Source organism: Staurois parvus, unplaced genomic scaffold (assembly GCF_062004578.1).
Source record: "Staurois parvus isolate SC_StPar_1 unplaced genomic scaffold, SC_StPar_1.0 ptg000209l, whole genome shotgun sequence".
Classification (NCBI taxonomy): domain Eukaryota; kingdom Metazoa; phylum Chordata; class Amphibia; order Anura; family Ranidae; genus Staurois; species Staurois parvus.
The window spans coordinates 6,354,668-6,377,913 of NW_028318005.1; the positions used below are offsets into that span (position 1 = coordinate 6,354,668).

Genomic DNA, 23,246 nt, shown 5'->3' on the forward strand with positions numbered 1-23,246 from the left:
GAGCATCCCCGACCCACAGAAGTGTGAACCTAGACTTATGGAGATTTCTATTTGTCCCAGGGACCAAACTTGAAAGAAAACCCCAATTTTTGAGCAGTCGTTACAACAGAAGAGCTTGTTCACACTAGCAGTTGAGTCGTGTTTTTACTGCCTTCCAACCAGTCACCAGAGGCAGCAGGGGGGGGGGGGGGGGAATTGTACACATGCAGCAGCAGGAATCGTACCCACTGTCAATTTTGTTGCAGGTTGCCCACTGAGTGCAACCCATTGAAGTGATAGGGGCCACGCTACAACACCCCTCTCCCCGGCAACCACATGCAATGCTTTCTATTACAGCATGCTAGTGCGGGGTTCAATGGGTTAAAGCAGGCGGTGAGGAGATGATACACAGGCCCTCACCGCAAGCCAAATGCTCTCTAAAGAGGAATGAAAGCATGCGTGAAGGAGTCAGAAGAGAGGAGAAACCAGTTCTGGTGACACCCCAGGATTCTCACTTCCTGTTTTGGCTATGGGACAGGAAGTGAAGGGAAATCTCCCTCAATGGGACACATGGCAAAAAAAAAACTGGCAAGGGTCATCACCCTCCCTCACTCTATCCAAAATCTAGTATAGAATGTTACATTTACTTCGTGAAATATCAAACCATTGTGGACCACAGCCGGAATGTAACGGAACACAGATATAATTTTATTTATTTCTAAAAAAAAAAAAAAGCAAAACAAGGATTAGAACACCCCTTTTGCTCTAAAATTTGAAAAAGATCGTTTTGCCCTCAATTATACTTTAAGGGCCATGCTTCTCATAGACGGCCATCATCAACGTGTATTTCCTTGCAGGGACGAGCAGGAGAGCCCACTGGCCGCCTTTGTGTCCATAGACCTCTGGGTTCCCCTTCCCCACTATAACCACACGAGGCCCACATGGTGGAACTAAAGTTCCCGGTTCTTGTTGCCGGCCGGAGCGGGGCCGCGCTGCACATTTAATGATGTCATGTACTGCCGCCGGCCGGGGGCGTGTCATGGAGGGATAGGGGGAGGGACCCCGGGAGAGGAGCAGGCAATAACAACATAACCAGCGTGACGTGGGGACACCGGCTCCAGCCATGAACACCAAACACGTGACGTGCAGGTGGGAGCGGGACTCGGTCGGAGTGCGGTGGGAGGGGAGGCTTTGTTCTACCGGCAGGGAGGAGGGGGGCGCTCCACGTTGTGGGTGAAGTTGTGTGATGAGTGCAGAGTTCAGGGGTATGGGGGGTGAGAGCTCATTGTTCTCTCCTCCTCTGTGGAGATGGATATAGAGAGGGCTGTGTGATGGGAGGGAGCACTGCAACCAGCCACAATAATGAGGGCCAAGTTCAAACACCCCCCCACCCGAGACATGTGAAGGGGCCCCATTCACCTTCCGAGAGCCATGCTAAGGGCCCTTGTGCACCCCCCCCCCTTCCCTAAGCCGTGTGAGTGCCCTAATCACCCCCCAGGACCATGCAAGAGTCCCAGTTTACCCCCCCACCAAGACGTGAAGGGGCCCTGTTCACCTCCCAAGAGCCATGCAAGGGGCCCTGTTTACCCCCCATCCTTCCCTAAGCCATGTGAGGGCCCCCAGGACCCTGCAAGTGCCCCTGTTTTCCCCCCCCAACAGAGACATGTGAAGGGGCCCCGTTCACCTCCCGAGAGCCATGCAAGGGGCCCTGTTCACCCCCCCTCCCCAGAGCCATGTGATGGCCCATTCGCCCCCCAGGACTGTGTAAGGCTCCCTGTTCACCCCCCTGTGCAAGGGTCCCTGTTTACCCCCCCCCCTTCCCCAGAGCCATGTGAAAGCCCAATCCCCCCCTAGGACCGTGCAAGAGTTCCTGTTTACCCCCCCTTCCCCAGAGCCGTGTGAAGGCCCAATCACCCCCCCAGGCCATGCAAGGGTCCCTGTTCACACGCCCCCCTTCCCCAGAGTCATGTGAAGTAGTGGTGCACGGAAATTAAAATTCAAAATGCACTTGGATGAAAAAGGTTAGCAGTGTAAAGTTACAGAGGAGGTCTAGTGCTAGAATTATTGCTCTGAGGTTCATGGGCATACCTCATGTATGTGGTTTGAACATCATTTACATATGTGGGCGTGACCTACATGTGCGGTCACCACTACGTGTGAGGACGGGGGCACTTTAAACTTTTTTTTTTTTTTGTAATTATTTCATTTTTTTTGTTGCACTGTCCCTTTTTAAAAAAAATGTTATCACTTATTCTTATCACAAGAAATGCATGTATCCCTTGTGATAGAAATAATTAGTGACAGGTCCTCTTTATGGAGAGATCTGGGGTCAATAAAACCCCACATCTCTTCTACAATGTAAAGCATTATACCAAAAAAATTGATCTGGTGCTATAAAAAATGGCCAGAACGGGAAGTGACATTGCTCCGGTCCTCCAAGGGCATAGAGATGAGTGGCAGCCATCTTTCCTTCACTCAGCTCTATGCCCAGCGCCAGGATCGATGGTTTCTCAGGTAAGGCCGAGAACTACCGAGCGGCGACTGGTGGTGGCAGCAAGGGGCGGGGTTTTTCAGCACCTGTGTCGGTACTTTTTAATTTCGGCCGACTGGGTGCATCCCTAGTGTGATGACCCAATCACCCCCCAGGACTGTGCAAGGGTCCCTATTTACCCCCCCTTCCCTAGAGCCGTGTGAAGGCCCAATCACCCCCCAGGACTGTGCATGGGTCCCTATTTACCCCCCCCCCCTTTCCCCAGAGCCGTGTGAAGGCCCAGTCACCCCCCAGGACTGTGCAAGGGTCCCTGTTTACCCCCCTTCCCCAGAGCCGTGTGAAGGCCCAAACACCCCCCAGGACTGTGCAACGGTCCCTGTTTACCCCCCCCCCCCCCCCTTCCCTAGAGCCATGTGAAGGCCCAATCACCCCCCAGGACTGTGCAAGGGTCCCTGTTTACCCCCCTTCCCTAGAGCCATGTGAAGACCCAATCACCCCCAAGGACTGTGCAAGGGTCCCTGTTTACCCCCCCTTCACTAGAGCCATGTGAAGGCCCAATCACCCCCCATGCCCTGAGGCGTGTGAGGGCCCCATTTACATGAGAGCTGAACATCTGTGGTCATTTGTGGCTCTTCTGTGTACAGGTGTATTTTGCATTTGTTTAAGTCTTAAAGTGACTCCGAGGGCGTTCACACTACAGTTATGAGTTGAGGGGCAGTACAACCCTTTTACCATCCCCCAACGGCATCCACTTTAGCTGCAGAGGCAGTGGTGGGGGGGGGTGTACGCATGCTGAGATAGTTTTCTTAGTAGCTGTGGCAGGAATTATTCCCCTTTGCTTTAGAAGGGAGTAGTGCCCGCCAAGTGACCTGTGACCAGGGCCACTGCCTGCCCCTTCCAGCTGAGTGAGATGCACACAATTGTAGTGCGGGGTTAAAGGATAAGTTCACCTTTTTAGAAAAAAAATAACATGCTCATTTTTTTTGCGGGTAAAAAAATTGCATTTATTATTTTTGTCTGCAGGAGCCTGGAAAGCATTGCACCAACAATCAACAGATGACTGGTGCCATGCAGGTCTCCTGCAGATCTGTCAGTATATCTGCTTGCCGTACGGGATGTATGAACAAGCAGATATACTGACAGGAAGAATGAATGAACTGCCATGGCGCTCCACAGCACACAAGCGTCATAATTCACTGAAATGTACTCTGGAACTTGTAGCGCCTGTCTGTAAGGGGCCACAATACTGGTAATGAAGACTTTTACTAGCCTGTACTCCTCTATATGCCTTCAAAACTTTACTCACCTATACTCAACATTACTCCTTTGCACACAGTTTTTGGCTCCTAGCATGCGAGTGTCACATGTTCCTGAGGAAATATCAGTAAATTATGATGGCAGTGTGCAAGGGGCTCTACATGATTAAGCATTTTTGGGCTTGCATTTTAGCCGATGCAAAGCTGGTGCTGGTTGGAGGAGACTTATGTTATAAAATGGTGTGGAAAACGAGTAAGGCCTCCTTCACACATGGTGTAGATAAAGTGTGCTCCGGTCTTCTCTGAAAAAAAATTAACTGCTGACTTTGAAAAACAAATCCACGATCCAGTGGTATCCTCACCTCAGCCAGGTTCACTGGCCATTCTCTGTCCCCGGCACCAGGATCTTAAATGTGGGCACCCAGCTTTGACAACTTGCGGCTTCACGGCCGGGTGTCCACTGCGCATGCGCGAGTAGCGCTGCGCCCTGTGAATGGTTGAGCAGTCTTCTGGGACCTGTTATGTGTCCCTGAAGACTGCGGAGGGAAGAAAACTCCCGCTTCCAATAGCCTAGGCGGTCGGAGCGGGTGCCTGTCAAAATCTGGTACCAGCACCCGAAAGGTGTCAACTTGTCACAGGGAGCTGGGGACCAGTGCTCAAAGCGGAACTTCCCCTTTTGGGTGGAGCTCCACTTTAAGTATACGCCCGTGGAGGGCAGTGTTTACCCACACTGGGGTGTCTCATGCATCCTCATACAGACAGTCCTATTGATCACAACTGGGTTGCAGTAGCTGTAGTTTGACATATGTTCAGAGAAATACGGCCTCCACAGACATACACCTTACATAAGGCCTTACACATGGGTTTTCAGGTGATTCCAAAGAAGTTTGCAGCAGTCAAAAACACAGTCACACCCCAAGGAACCTCCTGTATTTTTCCTGAGCGCTGGGAGACATCTCATCACACAGACAGAAACGGGCACCACAAAATTAGAGGGAAAGCTGATGTTGGGGAGTGAAGAGAATGAAGAGATCACACACATTTGGTTTGGGCTCTGGAGAGCGATCTGAACACAGAGCATTCGATGGGCAGTGAGGAGGACTTGTATCCCCACCACCTGCTTTAAAAGTGGAAGTTAACCCTATTTTTTATGTTTTATCTACAGGCAAGTCTTTAGTAAGGCTTACCTGTAGGTACTGGAAATATCTCCTAAACGTGAACTGCCATGATGTCACTGGCGCATGCGGGGGAGTGACGTCATTGTAGATCGGCCAAATGGCTGCAGCCTGGGAAACCAGAAGGAAGACTGGGTGAAGATGGAAGCCTTGGGGGAGCTGTGACAGCGCATCGCTGGAGGGGTTCACTTTTCGGCAAGTCCTTCATAATGTGCGATGTATACTAGTACATTATGCTCTTAACTTACATGGAAAAGGTTTTCTACTTTTCACTTTTTTGCAATTTACTATCTCTTTAAATGATGAGTTTACCTTTCGTAACACAATATACCTATATTCAGGATGTAACATGCAACGATCAGACCAGCCGACCACTGTAACAGCTAGCGGGGACGGGATCTAAATGCGTAAACATTAGTGGTGCACCGAAATAAAAATTCTGGTGCTGAAACCAAAAATTCAGGATGCACTTGGCCTAAAACCGAAATCAAAATGGGACAGTTTTTAAAAATTAAATAATTTTTTGGAAAAAAATACACTGATTAAAAAAAAACACAATATATACCCCAATTGTTTTGCAAATTATTAAAGATGATGTTACGCGGAGTAAAAAGATACCAAACATGTCATGCTTTAAATTACACACGCTTGTGGAATGGTGTTAAACTACAGTACTTAATCTCCATGTGTGACACGTTAAACATTTCTACTGGTTACCAGTGTAATGTTAGAGGAGGTCTAGTGCTAGAATTATCACTCTTGATCTGATGTTTGTGCCGATACCTCACGTGTGGTTTGAACACAGTTTACATATGTGGGTGTGGCCTACATATGCGTTTACCACTATGTGCGAGCATGGGGGGACAGGGGGCACTTTAAACTTTTTTTTTTTTTTTTTTTCCAACTGTCCCTTTAAAAAAAAAAATTGTAATCCCTTTTATTCCTATCACAAGGAATGCATGCATACCTTGTGTACCTCTCCTTTGAAATGTAAAGCATTAATTAGATCAAAAAAAGCATTGGTCTGCTGCTTTAAAAGAAAATGGCCTTGTTTACTAGGCGCCAGAACCGGAAGTGACATCACTCTGGTCCTCCAAGGGCATAGAGATGAGTGGAGGCCACCTTTCCTTCACTTATATCTATGCCCAGCGCTGGGATTGTTCTGTGGTTTCTCAGGTAAGGCTGAGAACTACCGAGTGGTGGCCAGTGACGGCAGCGGCGAGGTTATTTTCTGCACCTATATTGGTGCCTATTTTCCTGTTGGCCAACAGTTGATAGGGGTGTTTTCAGCCAAAATGTTTCGACCACTGAAATTTTGGTGCATCCCTAGTAAACATGCAAGTAACTTACTGCATGCAAATGTAAAATTTGCACACAATACTCAGCGCTGTATAACTGATCTTTACTCGACTGTGTGCAATGTCCCATAGACAACAATACATCTCATTTCAGATCAGTAAAAACAAATCTGCATTTTTTACTCCTGTGTGCAACAGGCCTTACAATGAGTCCATGCTTACAGGAAGGTGGGAGCTCTGTGGTCTGTCCTCCTATACAGCCTTGCATATGGTGATAAGGGATGTGTAGTGTACCATAGGGATATAGTGCAGTGAGGAGTGCTCTGTATTGAGGGCTTTATTCTGTACAGGAAGGTGAGAGCTCCGTGTTCTATCCTATATGGGGATATATAGAGCTCTGTAATGTAGGTAAGTAGAGCTGTTTACAATCATCTATGAACAGTACAGCTGCTGTCAAGGAACTTCTGCCTTGCAGCACTAGGTTCCTCCGTTTGAATGTCAGCCAGAACATTATCTGCTTGTGCAGGTTTCCTTTCTCACTCCTTGCTAGTAAGTTTTTTGGCTTCTTTTTAAATTAGCCTTGGCATGTAAGTAGTAGTAGTTGTAGTTTTACAAAGAACCAAGCAATTAAAAAGAGACAAACTACAATGTATCGTAGCCTTACGTCATACATTCCTATAGCAAAGGGCTTGAAATTTCCGCTCGCCAATGGTGAGTGGAAATTATGGTGGGGGCGAGTGTGTCCCCCAGTACCGTCTTGCTGAGCAGGCTCGGAGCTCAGGCCAGATCTGTCATTGGCACTGGGAGCCATCAGACTGCTCAAAAGCTGAGCGCAGTGAAAGCAAAGGAAGGAGTGTGTGCTGTGCTCTCTGCCTCCCTCTAGAGTACAGTACCCAGCTCTGTGAGTGAACAACGAAGTACTGCAACTTTTAGTGGGTGGTGTGTGTACATGTGTGTGTGTTTGTGTATGCATGTACGTGTGTGTATCTGTACATGTCTGTGTGTGTGTACGTGTGTATCTGTACGTGTGTGTGTGTACATGTCTGTGTGTGTGTGTACAGGTGTCTCTGTTTGTGCATGTTTGTTGGTGGCGAGTAACTCTTAAGGCCTGGCTAGTAGCTCAGGACTTGAAATTTTAAGCTCTGCTATAGCATACATACATGGAGTAGCAATCCCTGTATAAAAACCCATGGTTAGCAAAATAACTGGTTTGCTATCACATTCTGCTTGCCGGTCCCAAGCTGAGTCATTGGACAGGATTGAGAAAAGCTCTGGCAACCTACCTTGTTTAAAAAAAAAAAAAAAAAAAAAAACTTGCCAAAAGTTGGATAGGACGTAACAGAGAACACACACAGTGATCCGTAATATAATTGGTGATGCTTTATCATAGGGATCAGCATTGTACTCTGCTACAGAGTGGTGAGTAGTATTCAGTAATTGGAATCTCATGCTTTGCAGTGGGGTAAGGATTGAATGTTATACTCTTGTCTTTGACAATGTGTAATGTTTTGTCCTATTGTCACCTATGGATGTGTACTGTACATGAACATATAGGGTTCATGGTTATAAACTATTGTAGACCAGTGAGCAGTAATATCACGTAGGGTCTGTGTACTGAGAATTTAAAGCCGAAGTCCAGCTTTCCTGTTACTCTAAATAGTTTTGTTCGGGCCAAGCTGGCCCAAACCCTCATCACTTAAGGAACTAAATATGTAAAGTCTGGAGGAAAGAAGGGAAAGAGGAGACATGATTGAAACCTTTAGAGTTAGAGCTGGATGTTCTATCCTCCTATATTGTGATATATAGAACACGGCTGTTAAGTTGGTGATATGGGCAATGTACAGTCCTTTCATGGGCTGGGGTTGGTTCCAGACAGCCTGGGCTCAGAAAGTGGGATGAATGAGGCAAGCCATTAGAATGAGGGCTAGTAGCAAAAAAGCACTGTGAGGGAAATCTCAGGTTTTAGGAAGAGTATTGCAGAAAATTCTGGTTTTGTTATTTTATCTTTATTGGGCTGTTTGTTTTTTTTACTTTTGGCAGGAGTTCTGCCTGAACACTGCAAACTTTCTTGCGCTGTTTTTGTGTTCTGGAAGGCAAACGTATAACCTTTTCTCTTATTTTCAGATATTTCATACATGGCGTGTGTCGAGAAGGAAATCGCTGTTTATTTTCACATGACTTGGCCACGAGTAAACCATCCACTGTTTGTCGCTTTTATCAAAAAGGACAGTGTGCGTATGGGTCTCGTTGTAGGTATGGATCCTGCAAATTATATCTAGATTTGGTAGTTGGCAATACCAAGGTACCCTGCTGTTAAGATCTTGCAGCCACCCATTTCTTTTGATACTTCCTTTTTGCATGGGCCTTTTCTTTGAGGATTAGCATTACTAGATGTATGTCTCTTATTGGACCTTAAAAACTGGGGATCCTGCATACAAGCTATTCACTCCTAACCTTCTTGTTCTTTTCAGTGTCAGAAATAATAAGTATATTCTTAGCTTCTTACACATCCTTTTAATGGATACATATATTCTATTTGATTAAGTAGATTATCATTCTGACCGGAATCTCCTTCAGAGTGCCCCCCATTAGCCCCTAGACCTGAGCACACTGTATGCAAATCCTGACTTTGAGCTTCAAGTCAGAGTTCTGGCACCCCCCCCCCCGTCTTACAAATCTTGAAAAAAGTAGCTTGAAGAGCAGAATAATGTAATATAGACTGGACACCCAAACTCTATGATAAAGATCTGTTATGTAAATTCCATACAGTCAACAATTAATGGTAGGATGAGATCATTTGTTTTTACAGATGCTTGGAGAATATTGAAGTCTTCTTTCTTGACAGGTATGATCATGTAAAACCGTCAGGTCCTCCCGCAGTTCACACTCCTCAAAGTATCCCACCTGCTAATCAAGAAACACCTTCACCTTCCTCAGAAGTCCCACCAGTTGTCACAAAAAGTGCCCATCAAAGGCGTGAGAAGAAGAGTCTTGTACTCCGAGATCGTGGTATGTGGATATAAGGTTAACGTGAGCCTGTATCAAACTCCCGTTATACAGAGTATTTTGGTATCACACCTAAAACGGATTTAAAAACACACCACGCAGATGTCAACGGTCTCTAAGGGCTTGTTTTAACCACTTCAAGTCCGGACACTTTCACCCCCTTCCAGTCCAGGCCAATTTTCAGCTTTCACTGCTGTCACATTTTGACAATTGCGCAGTCATGCAACTCTGTACCCATATGAATTTTTTAGCATTCTTTTGAGACAGATGAAACTTTATTTTGAAGGTATTTATTCACCACTGGGATTTTTTTTTTTTTTTTTTTTTTTTGCTATATAAATGAAAAAGTCCAAAAAGTATTCATCTTTTTAGTTAAAAAAAAAAACCCAAATTAGTTTATAACCAAAAATTATAATTTTTAAAAACATTTTTTAAATTTTATTTTTTTATATTTTTTTTAAGATACTGTCACCCTAGTAGTACAGTGTCACCATAGGGAGGGGTGATGATTTTTTTTTTCTTTTTCACACTGATTGCTTTTACACCCATAAATTCCTACAGCCATTGAGAAATACTGTGGGAGCTGTGATTGGTCACAGCTTGTCACATGGAACAAGGCTGTTGTGAACAGCCTTGTACCATGTGCCCTCTGTGATCATTCACAGATTTCACAAGTAGTAAGCAATTATGTCAGGAAGTGACATCTTGTTTACTACTGTTCTTGTAGTTCATGTACTGTTCATGTGATCACTGATTGGCCAATCAGTGATCACATGAATCGGGACCTCACACGGAGGTCCCTTACAGCGATCTGTGTTTAGAAACGTCCACCCGCAGCGGCAGGTTAAAGGATAAGCATCAATGAACTACCTAGAGCACTCATCAGCGCCCTGGTAGTTCATTGAGAACTACAATCCATCAGCTGTAATGGCTGACTGTAGTTGTAGTTCTGTGTGAATGAGTGATGCAGCCAAGTGGGCAGAGCTCTGCACAGCCGCCTTTTTTTAAAAATTGTGACTGTGGGTACGGAGAGAAGATTCCTGGCCTGCTGTCACAATGGGGGATTGGGTGGTGCAAGTCTGCTGTAACAGTAACCTGTTGCATGTTACACCCTGAATAAGGGTGTAACATGTAAGGAAAGGTAAACCTATCCTTCAAAAAGCTTCTTCTGGTTGTGAGAATATGCAAAAAATGTAGTGTGCATGATCTGTGCACAGGTTCACTGTTGGGTGTATCTAAACCCAAAAGCGTAATATGTTGTAGCTTACCAGTGTTCAGAAGTGGTTGTGTTTTAGTTTTCCTTTTTCAGGCTTTTTTTGGTTAGACTTACTTCCTTCAGAAGTCATGGTTGTAACCCTGAAGGACCCATTGTTTGGGCTACAAGCATGTCTTCCTCTCCATCTCTATTATATTCCAGTGCGGAAATTTTGTAATTTACAGAGAATAGCATGGAAGGAAAAAAATTACATGAAGTTACACGAACATAGCATTTCTAACAAGGAATGGATATTTTTTGTACTTGCTGAAAATGTTCTTAGCAGGGGTGGGCTGACAACTCATGGGGCCCCCGGGCAATAGGGGATCATGGGGCCCCTGTGTCCTTGCCCAAACTCAAAAAAGCCTTTGAAAAAAAGGTACCAGGGGCATCTCATGGGGCCCCCTACTGACCCCGGGCCCTTGGGCAGTGCCCGAGTTTCCAAATGGTCAGTCCGCCCCTGGTTCTTAGCCTGAGAAATGAAAACTAATGCAGCCTCCACATCCAAGTACAGGTAAGCTAGGATATATATTTTCCAGAACTGATCCTGTTTTATGATAGAATTTGTACTTGACGGTTAAAGTGTGTTTCTACCATTGCAGTCAAATTAGGATTACACCAACCTACATGTTACAATTCATGTAACTTTAAACAAAAATCTTTAAAAATGGCTTCTTATCTTTTTGTTGCACTTTTCTGATTTTCCTTCTATGAAGTTTCCTACTTCTACATAATGTTAAAAAGGGGACTGGGGAGTTGTATATTAACTAACCCTGTCCGGACTGTGTTTGCAGACCATACAATCAGTGGTAAACTAGATGTGCACACAGTCTCCTAACAAAGATCTTAAGGTGGTTCTCAAATTTGGCTGGAAAAGTGGAAACCCACTTTAAGCATGTTGCTAAATTTTTAGCACATTGTTAAATTAAGAAACGGTATGGACTATACTTGCGCATTAGAGATTAGTGGCTGTGTGATTCTTAAAATTTCACATGAACTCAAGGCTATCAGTTGTCTTTTTCTAATGCCATTATTAGATTTATCGGGACTGGCAGAAGATAAACGATCGAATCCTGCTTTTAACCAAAACTACAGCAGTGATACTCAAGTGACTGATCAAGTGTTAAAACCGCACTCTTACCTGGAAGCCATCTGTACAGGACTGGAAGAAGTCGAGGCAGCCTCGCCTTTTCCTGGGGACCCCCAGCAGCTTTGCCCCTATGCAGCTGCAGGGGCATGTCACTATGGAGAAAGCTGTGGCTATATCCATGGAGATGTGTGTGAGATCTGCAACCTACAAGTGCTTCACCCCTATGACCAAGAACAGAGGAAGTCACATGAAAAGGTGAAATTGGCCAGACATCCCTTGTGTGTCTGCATGGTGGTTAGGACTGCATTCGTGAACATTTCTGCTGTAGTCTACAGTAGTAACAGCAGATCTGAACCAGACTGTGTGCTAAAAATCCACTATGAGGCCTCAAATATAATACAAATTAATACATTTCCTAAAGATGTAAATTTTCTTAGGTTTTTTTGTTTATCAAGTCAGCAGATACAAAAACTTTAGCTGCTGACTTTTAATAAACACTCATCTGTCCCAGGGTCCAGCAATGTGCTCACCCGTGCTGTCCCTTCTCTCCCCCTTCTCTCCCCGGTGCTGGAATCTCTGCTGTGGGCACCAGGCTGTGACAACTTGCGGCTTCACAGCTGGATGCCCACTGCAAATGCATGGGTCGTGCTGTGCATCTTGATTGTCCAGCAGTCTTCTGGGACAAGGAGGGGGGCTGAACCTGCCGTGGCAAAGTGACCTGGAAGTAGGAGCAGGTACCTGGTAGAACCAGATATATGCTACCCCCCCCCTCCAAAAATTGCCAAATATGGCAGTGAAGGGGGGGGGGGGGGAGGCAAACAACCAGAGCTTCCACTTTTGGGTGGAACTCCACTTTATCATATAAATGGCTTGTATGTTGACCGACTAATACTCTGAGCCATTGACCTGGAGCAAGCCTGCAAGTCAGGGACGGGGTGCTGGGGACCCAGGAGTGCTTATCTTATTTTGTTCTAGGTCAACAATTCAAAGTTTTGACATAAAGAGGGTCACTACGATAGCCAGGCAGATAGCATTCTTAGGAAAACACAACAATGGTAGCTTTCTTACTTTTCATAAAGGGTTTACCATAACCTCTTGACCTTTGGAAGATTTGCCCCCCTTCATGACCAGGCCAATTTTTGCTATATGGCGCTGCGTTACTTTGACAGTTGTGTGGTCATGCAACGCTGTACATAAATTTTGTCTTTTTTTTTTTTTTTCCCCACAAAGCGAGCTTTCTTGTGGTGGTATTTGATCATTTTACTGTTTTTTGTTTTTGTTTTGTTTTTTTGCTTTCTAAATAAAAAAAAAAAAAAAATTTTGAAAACAATATTTTTTTAAATTTGCTATAAAACCTATCCAATAAAAAAAAGTTTAAATCTAATTTCTTCATAAATTTAGGCCAGTATGTATTCTGCTACATATGTTTGGTAAAAAAAAAATCCCAATAAGCGTATATAGATTGGTTTTGCGCAAAAAAGTTATAGCTTTATTTTATACTAGTATTGGCAGCGATCAGCAACTTCTAGTGGGACTGTGATATTGTGGCGGACAATCTGACACTTTGTGAGAACCAGTGACACTAATACAGTGATCAGTGCTACAAATATGCACTGACACTGGCTGGGAAGGGGTTAAACATCTAGGGCATAACTGTGCCTAACAAGTGTGTTGGTGTTTACTGTGTGGTGTTTTTACTAGGTAATGTGCTGGATTTTATTCTTTGCTTTGCAGGGAAACAAGTCCAGCACGTCGGCGCTGACAGGGCACAGCTCTGCCTTGTTTACATAGGCAGAGCTGTGTTCTCTCCCCTCAACGATCAGCTTGCGGCGGCGGCATCCATTTGCGAGCACACACTGATTGGCTTCTGCTGTGACTAATCACAGCAGAATCAGCGTGCCCGGAGTGTGCACCCCCTCAACCAACAAGTGCCAAATCACATGATTTTTGCAAAGATCGGCCATCCTGTAGCAGTACATCTGCTATAGGGTGGTCGTTAACTGGTTAAGGAAATTGAATCACAAGTTCCATCATCATCATCCACTTATTTTTTTGGTTTCTATTGAGTGGGCAAGAATTAGAAACTCCTGAGCTTTAATTCTCATTGAACCATTTTTAGATTGTTGGTTAGGCCTGTATCAGACTAACACATAAGCTAGACATTCTTACAGAATACAGTATCTGCTGTGTCACTTTTTTACTTCAGATAAGTAGGCAATTGCTGGTGTATGAATAATATCTAATCGTCCCTTAGATATGTTCCACCTTCTAGTACATAAACTGATCTTCCCAAATGGACAGTAACCACTAGTATCGAGGAGGCATTGGTAACTCTGTATTTTTCTTAGTACAAGTTTCTTTTTAAGAGTGTAAGTTGGCATTCATAAATTCAGCCAAAAACACTTGTCATATAAATTGTATTACTTAATGGATAAGTTCACCTTTTTATAAAAAAAAAAAAAAATTAATGCAAATTTTTTTTTTTTTACCTGCAAAATGATAAGCATTGCACCCATGATCAGCAGATTGTCGGTGCAATGCCAGGATCCTGCAGACTCTTAGCTGTCTGCCCGTACCTCCTGTACGGGCAGGCAGTTATTGAACTGCAGGAGGAATCCATGATATTGGTGGAAAAAACAAAAATTCAGGATGCACTTGGCCAAAAACCTAAAATGAAAGATTATTTTTTAATTAATGTGGCTGGCAATTTTACATTTGAAGTCGCTAGGAGCGTTTTTGAATTAGTCAATAGGGACATGACTTTACATGAAAGCTGTGAGACATAGTTTTGCATTAAAGTCACTAAGGGTCTTTTTGCATGAAAGTCTATGAGACGTGACTTTGCATGTATCGGCACCTTTTTCCAATTGGCAAATTGAGAACACTTGCCAGTCCTGTCATGGTTCATTGAGAACTACAAGCTGTCTGCTTCTGTGGCTAAAAGGACTTGTAGTTCATTCATTCACAGAACTCTGTGAATGAATGATGCAGCCCTCTGAGCAGAGCCCCACACGGCCATGCTGTTTTTAAATGGTGACAGCAGGAGTAGGGAGAAGATCCCCAGCCAACTGTCCGGGGAAGGACCTGGCAGTGGGGACAGGTGCTGTCTTTTAAAATTTTACATTTGGCACCGTAAATATGGCTGTAACACGTTACAAAGGTGAACGTAGCCTTTATGAATAAAAAAGGTATTGCTGGGGAAAAAAAAGGGTCTACCAAAAGTTAAAGCGGGCTTCCAAATGAATGAATATATTTTATTAAGTTGTATTTGAAGGATTCAATAATGTTAAATTTTTTGGCTGCCTAAATACATTACAATTTGAATAACTCCAAATTCTACAGTATTTTTAGAAGTGTATTTTATAAACGTGTTTTATATATTGGAGCTACGGTTCATGTCCAATCTTCTTGTTGACAGTCCAGGGGTTTAGAGCTGTTTAAGATACTGCTCTCATAAGCACAGAGTAGGAAAGTATGAGAAATGTCAGAGTTCCTAATCTGCATACTTTTGAGCCAGTGACTTGAAAAGCCATTAAATCTGCATTACATCGAGTAATTGGTATTTACAGAAGATTTTCAAATTTCATTCTTTAATTTCTTATTACTGGTTTCCTGCATGTTAGGCTTCTATCTGCCTTTGCATAGCTAGCACTCAAATATTGCTGGAGCTGAAGTGTATAATTTTTTGTTTCTTGTTCTAGCTGTGTATGGAGGCATTTGAAATGGAGATGGAAAAGGCCTTTGCCTTCCAGGCCAGCCAAGACAAGGTGTGTAGTATCTGCATGGAAATTGTATATGAAAAGTCTTCACCATCAGAGCGGAGATTTGGTATCCTGTCCAACTGCAACCACACGTATTGCCTCTCCTGTATCAGACAGTGGAGATGTGCCAGACAGTTTGAGAATCCAGTAATAAAGTAAGTGCTTGGATTTAGAAACTTAAACCCTACTTTACATAGCATGTGTTGTTATTTCCATTGCCTTTTTTTTTTCCTGAATTATAGCGTTTAGATCTAAAAACACCCCCTTTTTTTAATCAAAATATGTATTCGTTAAAAAGTGGAAGAAAAGCCTAACTATAATTCTTAAAAAGGTTCCCCCATCACCCTCCTAACTATCCTGCCTAAAAAAAAAAAAGTGTATCTGTCTGTTGGTAAACTGCTCCAGTCATGTGATCCCACAGCTCCAGCTCCCTTGTCTGTAAATGGCTGCTGCAGGGGAGTGGGGAGAGAGCGCCAACAACTAGGCCTTGGAAGCCTATGGATGATGTTGTGGCTCCTGAAATTCACAGCTCTTGAGTGCTTCCTTAATCCAAGCTGCAGGTTCACGTAACTGGAACGGATTGAACATTGGTAAGTATACAGGGTAAGTAGGAGGAGGAGGGTTTTACAGTTTGGGTGTTTTCCACTTGCAATTTTTGTGTAGATAGTACAAAGACATACTGAGGAACTATCTCCTTGTTATCCTCTTCACATTGACATTCAGACTGGGGAAAAAAATAATTAAAGCTAATTAAACTTTAATGAATTGCACAATACTATGGGGTTTATTTACTAAAGCTGGAGAGTCCAAAATCAGACTCCCTTCTACATAGAAACCAATCAGCTTCTAACCTCAGCTTGTTCAATGAAGCTTTGGCAATGAAACCTGGAAGCTGATTGGTTTCTATGCAGAAGGGAGTCTGATTTTGGACTCTCCAGCTTTAGTAAATAAACCCCTATGAGTCTAAGGGACTGCATTGTAGAGTCATTCACTCTACCATGCAGTATGGGAAAGCTTTGTTCCTGTGCGGCTTCCTATACTGCATTCTTATTGCACTGCTCTTGAAATCTGCTGTGGGTGTCTGTGCGAAGGTAACACCCCAAATGTAGTGCGTTTGCCCACACTGGATCACATGGTACAAAAGTACCATGTGATCTGGTTGCAGTGCGTGCACTAGTTTTGGTGCGGTGCAGTTTCAGCCCATTTAAAATGAATGGGGTTGAAATCGCACTGCACAAAACTGCATGTTGATCGCACAGGAACCACACAGTGTTCTGTGAGATTCACATGCAGCTCCTAGTGTGAATGGGCCCCAATAAATAGAGCTTGCTAGTTTCGGATGAGAGCATAAGAGTCCTTATTGGTAAGCCGCCATTCCTTCATTATCAAATCACACCCTTGACCAAACTGCATTGCATTGAATACAAAGTACTGTTTGGTCAGGTTATCTGAGAACTAGCTGAACAAAATTACACATTCAGGTAAAAGCAGTCACAGCAGCTTTTGTCGTTTTTTCTTTTCTTCTGATTAGAGCGTGTCCAGAATGCCGTGTGATATCCGAGTTTGTAATTCCCAGTGCTTACTGGGTGGAAGATCAGAGCAAGAAGAATGAACTGATTGATGCATTTAAGCAAGGAATGGGGTGAGTTTGACTTTCAGTGTAAAACAAAGATTTGTAAACTGGGCCCCCCCAACTATAGAGTCCTTGGATGTACAAGTTTATAATGGCCACGTTGAGTAACACATCATCAGGGGTATTGGAGGACTAGGGTTTATCAAATTAAGTTTCCTGACTTGCAGACATTTGAAAGTACCTGCACATAATGTTTTGATGTTGAGCCGTAATGCCTTTAAATATGAAAATAGAGACTTTGATTCTTGCAGTTATATTTGGTCATCCTTCTTTCATCCTCCTGCACCTAACTAATGGTCCGTGAAGATGTTTATTGTAGCAGTACACTTTGCATGTAGCTCAGGATGGTGCAGAGCCAACTTATTAAGGAATTCTATTGCTGTTTTTTCATATTGGTGTTTGCAGGGGTTACAAACGTCACATAGTCCAAAAAACGATTGAACTAGTGCTGCACCCCCAACTTCCCATAGCAATCAGCAGGATGAGATAGACTTGTGCCTGGATTCACACAGTGCTATAGCATTAATAAGTCCATATGAAAGTGAAAACTCCGGCACCAAGATATCTCATGAATAAAAGATTAATCGCTTTATTTCATCCATTGAATTAAAAGGCATCAATACCTGTATATATTGATGCTGTTCAGCCTCCGTCACATGCCTTCAGCATAATCCTATTATAAACATCTTTATGATTAAGGCTTATGTAGGAGGCTGAAACGCGTCAATATATACAGGTATTGATTCATTTTTATTCGATGGATGAAATAAAGCTATTAATCTTTTATTCATGAGATGTCTTGGTGCTTGAGTTTTCACTTTTTTACAGGATTCACATAAGTGACCATTTTTTTGTGTAGATGCTTCAGGTGCTTTACTTCACGTGTGTGCCTCCAAGTTTAGGAAACCTAAAGGGCACAGATACTTTTTTCCTTTTTGAGTTCCAATGGTCCAAGACCCACACAGTCCCTTGGCTGTGCTGGCTTCTGCTCCTCAGGTTGGTCTGGGTGCTGGTCTTCGGCCGTTTTGATTGCCCGGCACAAGATGATTGCCCTCCAGCATGTACAAGTGGTGTTTTTTGGGGTTTTTTTTGTTTTTTTTTACCATTTTAATGGGTTGCCATATTGCGATATGCATTAATGAAATGCTCCAGGACTGCAAAGTGTGAATGGGCCCTTATGGATACTATTAAAAAATGGTTGGCTTTTACATGAACACTTAACTCCAGTCACAATACTTGCATTCATACATCTTTCCCAGCACCACAAATTACATACAGCTGTGTTCAAACGTTTGCATAATAATAAAAATAATACCCTTGGAGAACTGGTAATATACAGTATGTACCGTTTTTTGTGTTTTTTTAAAGAGAACATGAATGAGTAGGCAAAACACATTTATTTCTTGTGGGATTCATATTTAACTGTAGGTCATAGCAGAATAAAACAAAATATGGCAACAAGTTAACAAATTAAATGACCCCCTGTTCAAAAGTCTGCATACCCTTAGTTCATAATACTGTGTATTGTCCCCTTTAGCATCAATCACAGAGGGGCAGTCTTTTGTAATATCTTGGTCTACCTGGGCTTGGCTTGGTATCAAGAGATCCCTGAATTTTCCACTTCTTAATAAATTATTAAACTGTACTGACTGGCATAGTCAAGGCTTTGGATAGCTTTTTATATCTGTTTTCATTGCCTCATTACGCAGGTCTTTTGACAGTTCTTTTCTGTTCCCCATGGCTCAAATCTAGCCTCAGTGCATCCATATATGAGCTTAAAAAAAAAAACACTCCTTGTCTATTTATATACACACCCTAATTGCAATTTAAAAGGCTACAGATGTGGGAAATTATCCTTTAAATGCCATTTTAACGTGTGTGTGTCAGTGTCACCTTGTGTGTCTGTACCAAGGCCAAACATTCCAGGATATGTAAACTTTTGATCATGGCCATTTGGGTGATTTTCTGTTATTTTTTAAAATGGAGCCAAACAACTGTGATAATAAATGGCTTATTTTTTTTTTTGGTATCATCAGTCATATTTTCAATATCAATGCCAAAATGTCATGATTTCTGCCAGAGTATGCAAACCTTTGAGTACAGCTGTAAATCCAATTTGCAAACCCAGTTAATACCCATCATCACTGTGCTGTACATAGCCTGTGCAGAGAACAGAGATGTGAGGGGGACAAGGCAGGCCCACCCACTACAGACTGCCTGCAGAGAACTACAGGAGGCAGATACAAGACCAGTCACCCTGCACAAGCAGGGAGAGCAGCAGTGACCAATCTTAATTACTAAAACTCCTGGACAAAAGGAAAGTATAGGACTTTTTATGGTGGATTATTGCATGATCTGGAAGAAGTACACAGATCATCAAGATTCAGGTAAGATTATACAAGGGCCTTTCAGCTTTATCTACAGAGGACTATGGTCATCTCTTTTCAAGTGATTAGCCTGGATACCCTCCCCTTCATATCTGGATTACAGGGGTACCCAGAAATGGAAAATATTGACAGAATAGTGCTTGACTGGCAAAAGATGTGGACACACAGCTTTATAGAACAAAATGTGGATAACGTTTTATCTGTAACTGTTACGTTATAATATATGCCTAGATAATCGTGAAGGCTTTCTGTAAAATGTTACATTTTTCCAAGTAAACATTTACTAGGAAATATCCTGCAGTGGATGACCAGTTGCCTTTCTTTATGTTTCAGTAAGAAGGCTTGTAAATACTTTGATCAGGGACGTGGCACCTGCCCTTTTGGTGGAAAGTGTCTTTACCTGCATGCTTTCCCAGACGGAACCAGAGCAGACCCAGAGAAACCCCGGAAACAGCTTGGATCCGAAGGCACAGTACGGGTAAGAGTCCTCCTTTTACCTCTTCTGTAAGGGTCTACAGATTGACAAGGGTCTACACTGACACTCAGTCCCAAAATGAGAAATGCAAAATGGCGTATATCAAAATGCTGCTTTTTTTTTTTTTTTTTAAATAGCAACATTTAGGCCTCATTCTCACATTGGGCTGTTTTTTTGCATGCATGTTGCGTGTATCCCTGTGCCAGCAGTCCCATTTGCTTTCAGTTGGGACACCAGGGAAGACAAAGGGTTGGACACCCCTGCTTCAAAGTGGTGTTTTACATACATTTTATTTTAGAGTTTTTTCTTCCTTATTCTCTTAGTTGAATAATAACTGTATAGCATTTTCAACACCACCTTCTTCTGTTAAATTTTTTCCACTTATCAATTATATAGTTGTACAATTTGTGGCAGACTGAACTACAAATATAGGGAAGTATTTAGATAAAGTGTTCACCTTTTACATAAAAATGTACTATGCATTCCAGCATCTTTAGTATATTTAAAGTCGAACTATAGGCAGACCTTTTTTTATTTCATTTTGGATCGCGTGCGGGAGGGTTATAACCCCTGTAAGGTTTATTCTTGTCATCTGTGTCCCATTGGGGAGATTTGCCTTCACTTCCTGTCTTGTAGCCAAAACAAAGTGAGATGAAATCCTGCATATTAATGGAATTTCATGGGGCCCCCCAGGTCACCGGAGCTCGTGTCCCCCACAGAAATCCCAAAATTTGGGATTTTCTTTTACTATCACCTTCAGAGATGATAATGGTACACAGGACAAATTGAGAGCGTGAATCTCCCTAACGGGGAAACCGACAGCAATGAAAACTGACGGGGTCTACACCATCAGCCTGCTACGCAAACCTAGAAAAAAGTTTTAACACTGACACGCTAGCTGGCAACCTAGTGTACTCCAAAGTTCTTTATTAGCTACAAATAGAATACACCATATTCTATGTGTATTCTGTATGTAGCTAACAAAGACTTAAAGCGGAGTTCCACCCAAAAGGGTAAGTTCTGCTTTAAGGACTGCTCCCCCACTCCCCATTAAGGATTGGCACCTTTGCAGGGGGGGGGGGGTCCAAATTTGACAGGTACCCGCTTCCACTTCTGGTGCAATTGCCTAGGCAATCGGAAATAGGTGTCCTCCCTGTAGTCTTTTGGGACACGTGACAGGTCCCAGAAGACTACAGGACCATTCATGAAGTGAGTACTCGACTGTGGCGCCGCAAGCTGTCACAGTCGGGTGCCCACACTGAAGATGCCGGCCTCCTGGGATACAGGACAGCCGGTGAAACGAGCTGCGGTGGACACACCGCGGGACTAAGGGACAGGTGTCTGTTTTTTTAAAAGTCAGCAGATACAGCTTTTGTAGCTGCTGACTTTTATTTTTTGATAGGTCGAGTGGTACTCCGCTTTAAACTTTGGTGTATGAGTTTCTGGCTAACATTTGTCAGTGTTCAAGTGTTGAGGGATTGCACATCTCACCCAGGCGCACCAGTCTTCAGCTGAAGACGAGCCGATGAAGCAGTAAAGCTTGGGTATCGTATCTAGTGACCTAAAAAAAATGTTTTGCCTTTTAGTTATAGTGTAAAAGAAGTCACTAAGTTTTAAAAATGATGCTTAATTTTCAAGAGATCCATGTAGGCCGTGCGTGGCCTCTCTAGCCTGTATTCAAAACTCCTAGAGTGGGTGACCCCACCGCAGCCTCCATATATAGTTTTGTGGACAGGCTGGGGATAGGCCATGCACTGCCTACAGGTATGTCTTGGGAAAACAAGCAATTTTTTAACCTGAGGACTGCTTTTTAGTATACTAGAGTACTTCTGTAACTGCCCATTCGCACCTTTGTGGTGCATTAAGGCAGTTCATCCAAATGATTGGGCTGTCAACACACCACAACGTCCCAAAAAAACAGAAGTGCACCATTTTTTGTCAATACTGTTTGTGTTGCACTGCAACGTTTGTGCATTGGAGTTATTGCCTTAGTATAGTAATGTGCGTTATCACACACCACTTCAGTACGAATGGGTCCTACCTGTGTGGGGGTTTTTTTTTGTGTTTTTGTTTTTTTGTGTTTTTGTGTTTGCGTTTTTTTGTGTGTTTTTGTGTTTGTGTTTTTTTGTTTGTTTTTTTGTGTTTTGTTTTTTTGTGTTTTGTTTTTTTGTGTTTGCTTTTTTTGTGTTTTTGTTTTTTTGTGTTTTTTTTGTGTTTTTGTTTTTTTGTGTTTTTTTTGTTTTGTTTTTTTAAAACTTGTTCTTGATTTCTGTGCAGTTCTTTAATGCGGTTAGACTGTGGGATTTCATTGAAGATCGAGAGCACAGAAGTATTCCTGCCACTGATGACGATGTAGCCGAACTTGGAGACCTCTTCATGCACTTGTCTGGAGCAGATCAACCAGCATCCCCCCCTTCCAACTGAATATTTATTAGAAATTGTAGTGTAGAAACTGCATGTATGGGTTATTGAGACGGCAGAACCAAGTGTCCTTTCCACTAACAAATAAAAACACTATTGACTACTTCTGTGTGCTGGTGCACTCTCTGTTCTGTTCTCTCCAGCTCAGACTACTAAAGTTACATTGGGGAAAGAAAAGGGCCTCAAGCCTGTTCTCAGTAGTGTACTGTTGGCATCCTGCAGCCCATACAACTGGTTTGTATATTTCATCTATTCTGGACAAATTATTGCATGATATGCAGCCCTCCTGTCATTGCTAAGTCCATTCACAACTGATCAGTTTTCTGTAACTTTGGGAATGGAGAGGTCCGCATATGTGATCCCATATGTGATCCCAGCTTGCTCTGTCCTGCTGCAGCCATTTATTCATCTTGTAGTTGGACTCTGCATTTATAAATATGTTTTATTTTAGAGAGTGCAGCAAAAAGAGTGAGGCTTTCTCTGAACTGGCAACATTGAAGAGGACAAAGCTGTATATCCTAGTATGGAGGGTTGGCCAGCTGAACTTCCCAGGAGAAATAGAAAGTCAGTAAGAAAATTCAACTCCTTAAAATACTACCACAATAGAAAAAAAAAAAAACCTGATCTAGAACAATGGAGGCTGCAACTGCTGATCTTTTCTGAAGATGCTACTTGTCTGCTGTAACAATGGCTTTTGTATCAGGTCACTGTCCTGGAATAAGTATGCAGTTCTGATTTTCCTTATCTGCATTCTTGCTCTGGGTCCGTGAATCACCGTAATAGAGAGGAGAAATGTGACAGCCAATATACAGTGGGGAAAATAATTTGATCCCCTGCAGATTTTGTAAGTTTGCCCACTTACAAAGAAATGAAGGGTCTGTAAGGAAATGAAGGAAAAAGAAATGAAGGGTCTTGTCTTATATGTGTATTTTAAATGATAGAGACAGAATGTCAACCAAAATTCCAGAAAAAACACTATACAAATGTTATAAATTGAGTTGCAGTTCAGTGAGTCAAAT

General features: G+C 42.9%; 1 protein-coding gene across 1 annotated transcript; it reads left to right on the forward strand.

The window, feature by feature from the left end:
• The first annotated feature begins 972 nt into the window (after positions 1–972).
• Positions 973–22,330, forward strand: MKRN2 (makorin ring finger protein 2). Its single transcript, XM_089678714.1, has 8 exons — positions 973–1,128; positions 8,324–8,452; positions 9,045–9,208; positions 11,498–11,805; positions 15,252–15,466; positions 16,843–16,953; positions 19,665–19,809; positions 22,084–22,330. Exons 1-8 carry the CDS (start codon positions 1,103–1,105, stop codon positions 22,228–22,230), a joined length of 1,245 nt encoding a protein of 414 aa, XP_089534840.1. The 5' UTR covers positions 973–1,102; the 3' UTR covers positions 22,231–22,330.
• Positions 22,331–23,246: the final 916 nt, after the last annotated feature.

Bases quoted from the DNA above. Each gene is read 5' to 3' on its own strand.
- MKRN2 (XM_089678714.1), top strand. From the start codon at position 1,103: ATGAACACCAAACACGTGACGTGCAG. The intron at 8,453-9,044 runs GTATGGATCCTG...CTTTCTTGACAG, and splicing joins GCGTATGGGTCTCGTTGTAG to GTATGATCATGTAAAACCGT. The intron at 9,209-11,497 runs GTATGTGGATAT...TGCCATTATTAG, and splicing joins TCTTGTACTCCGAGATCGTG to ATTTATCGGGACTGGCAGAA.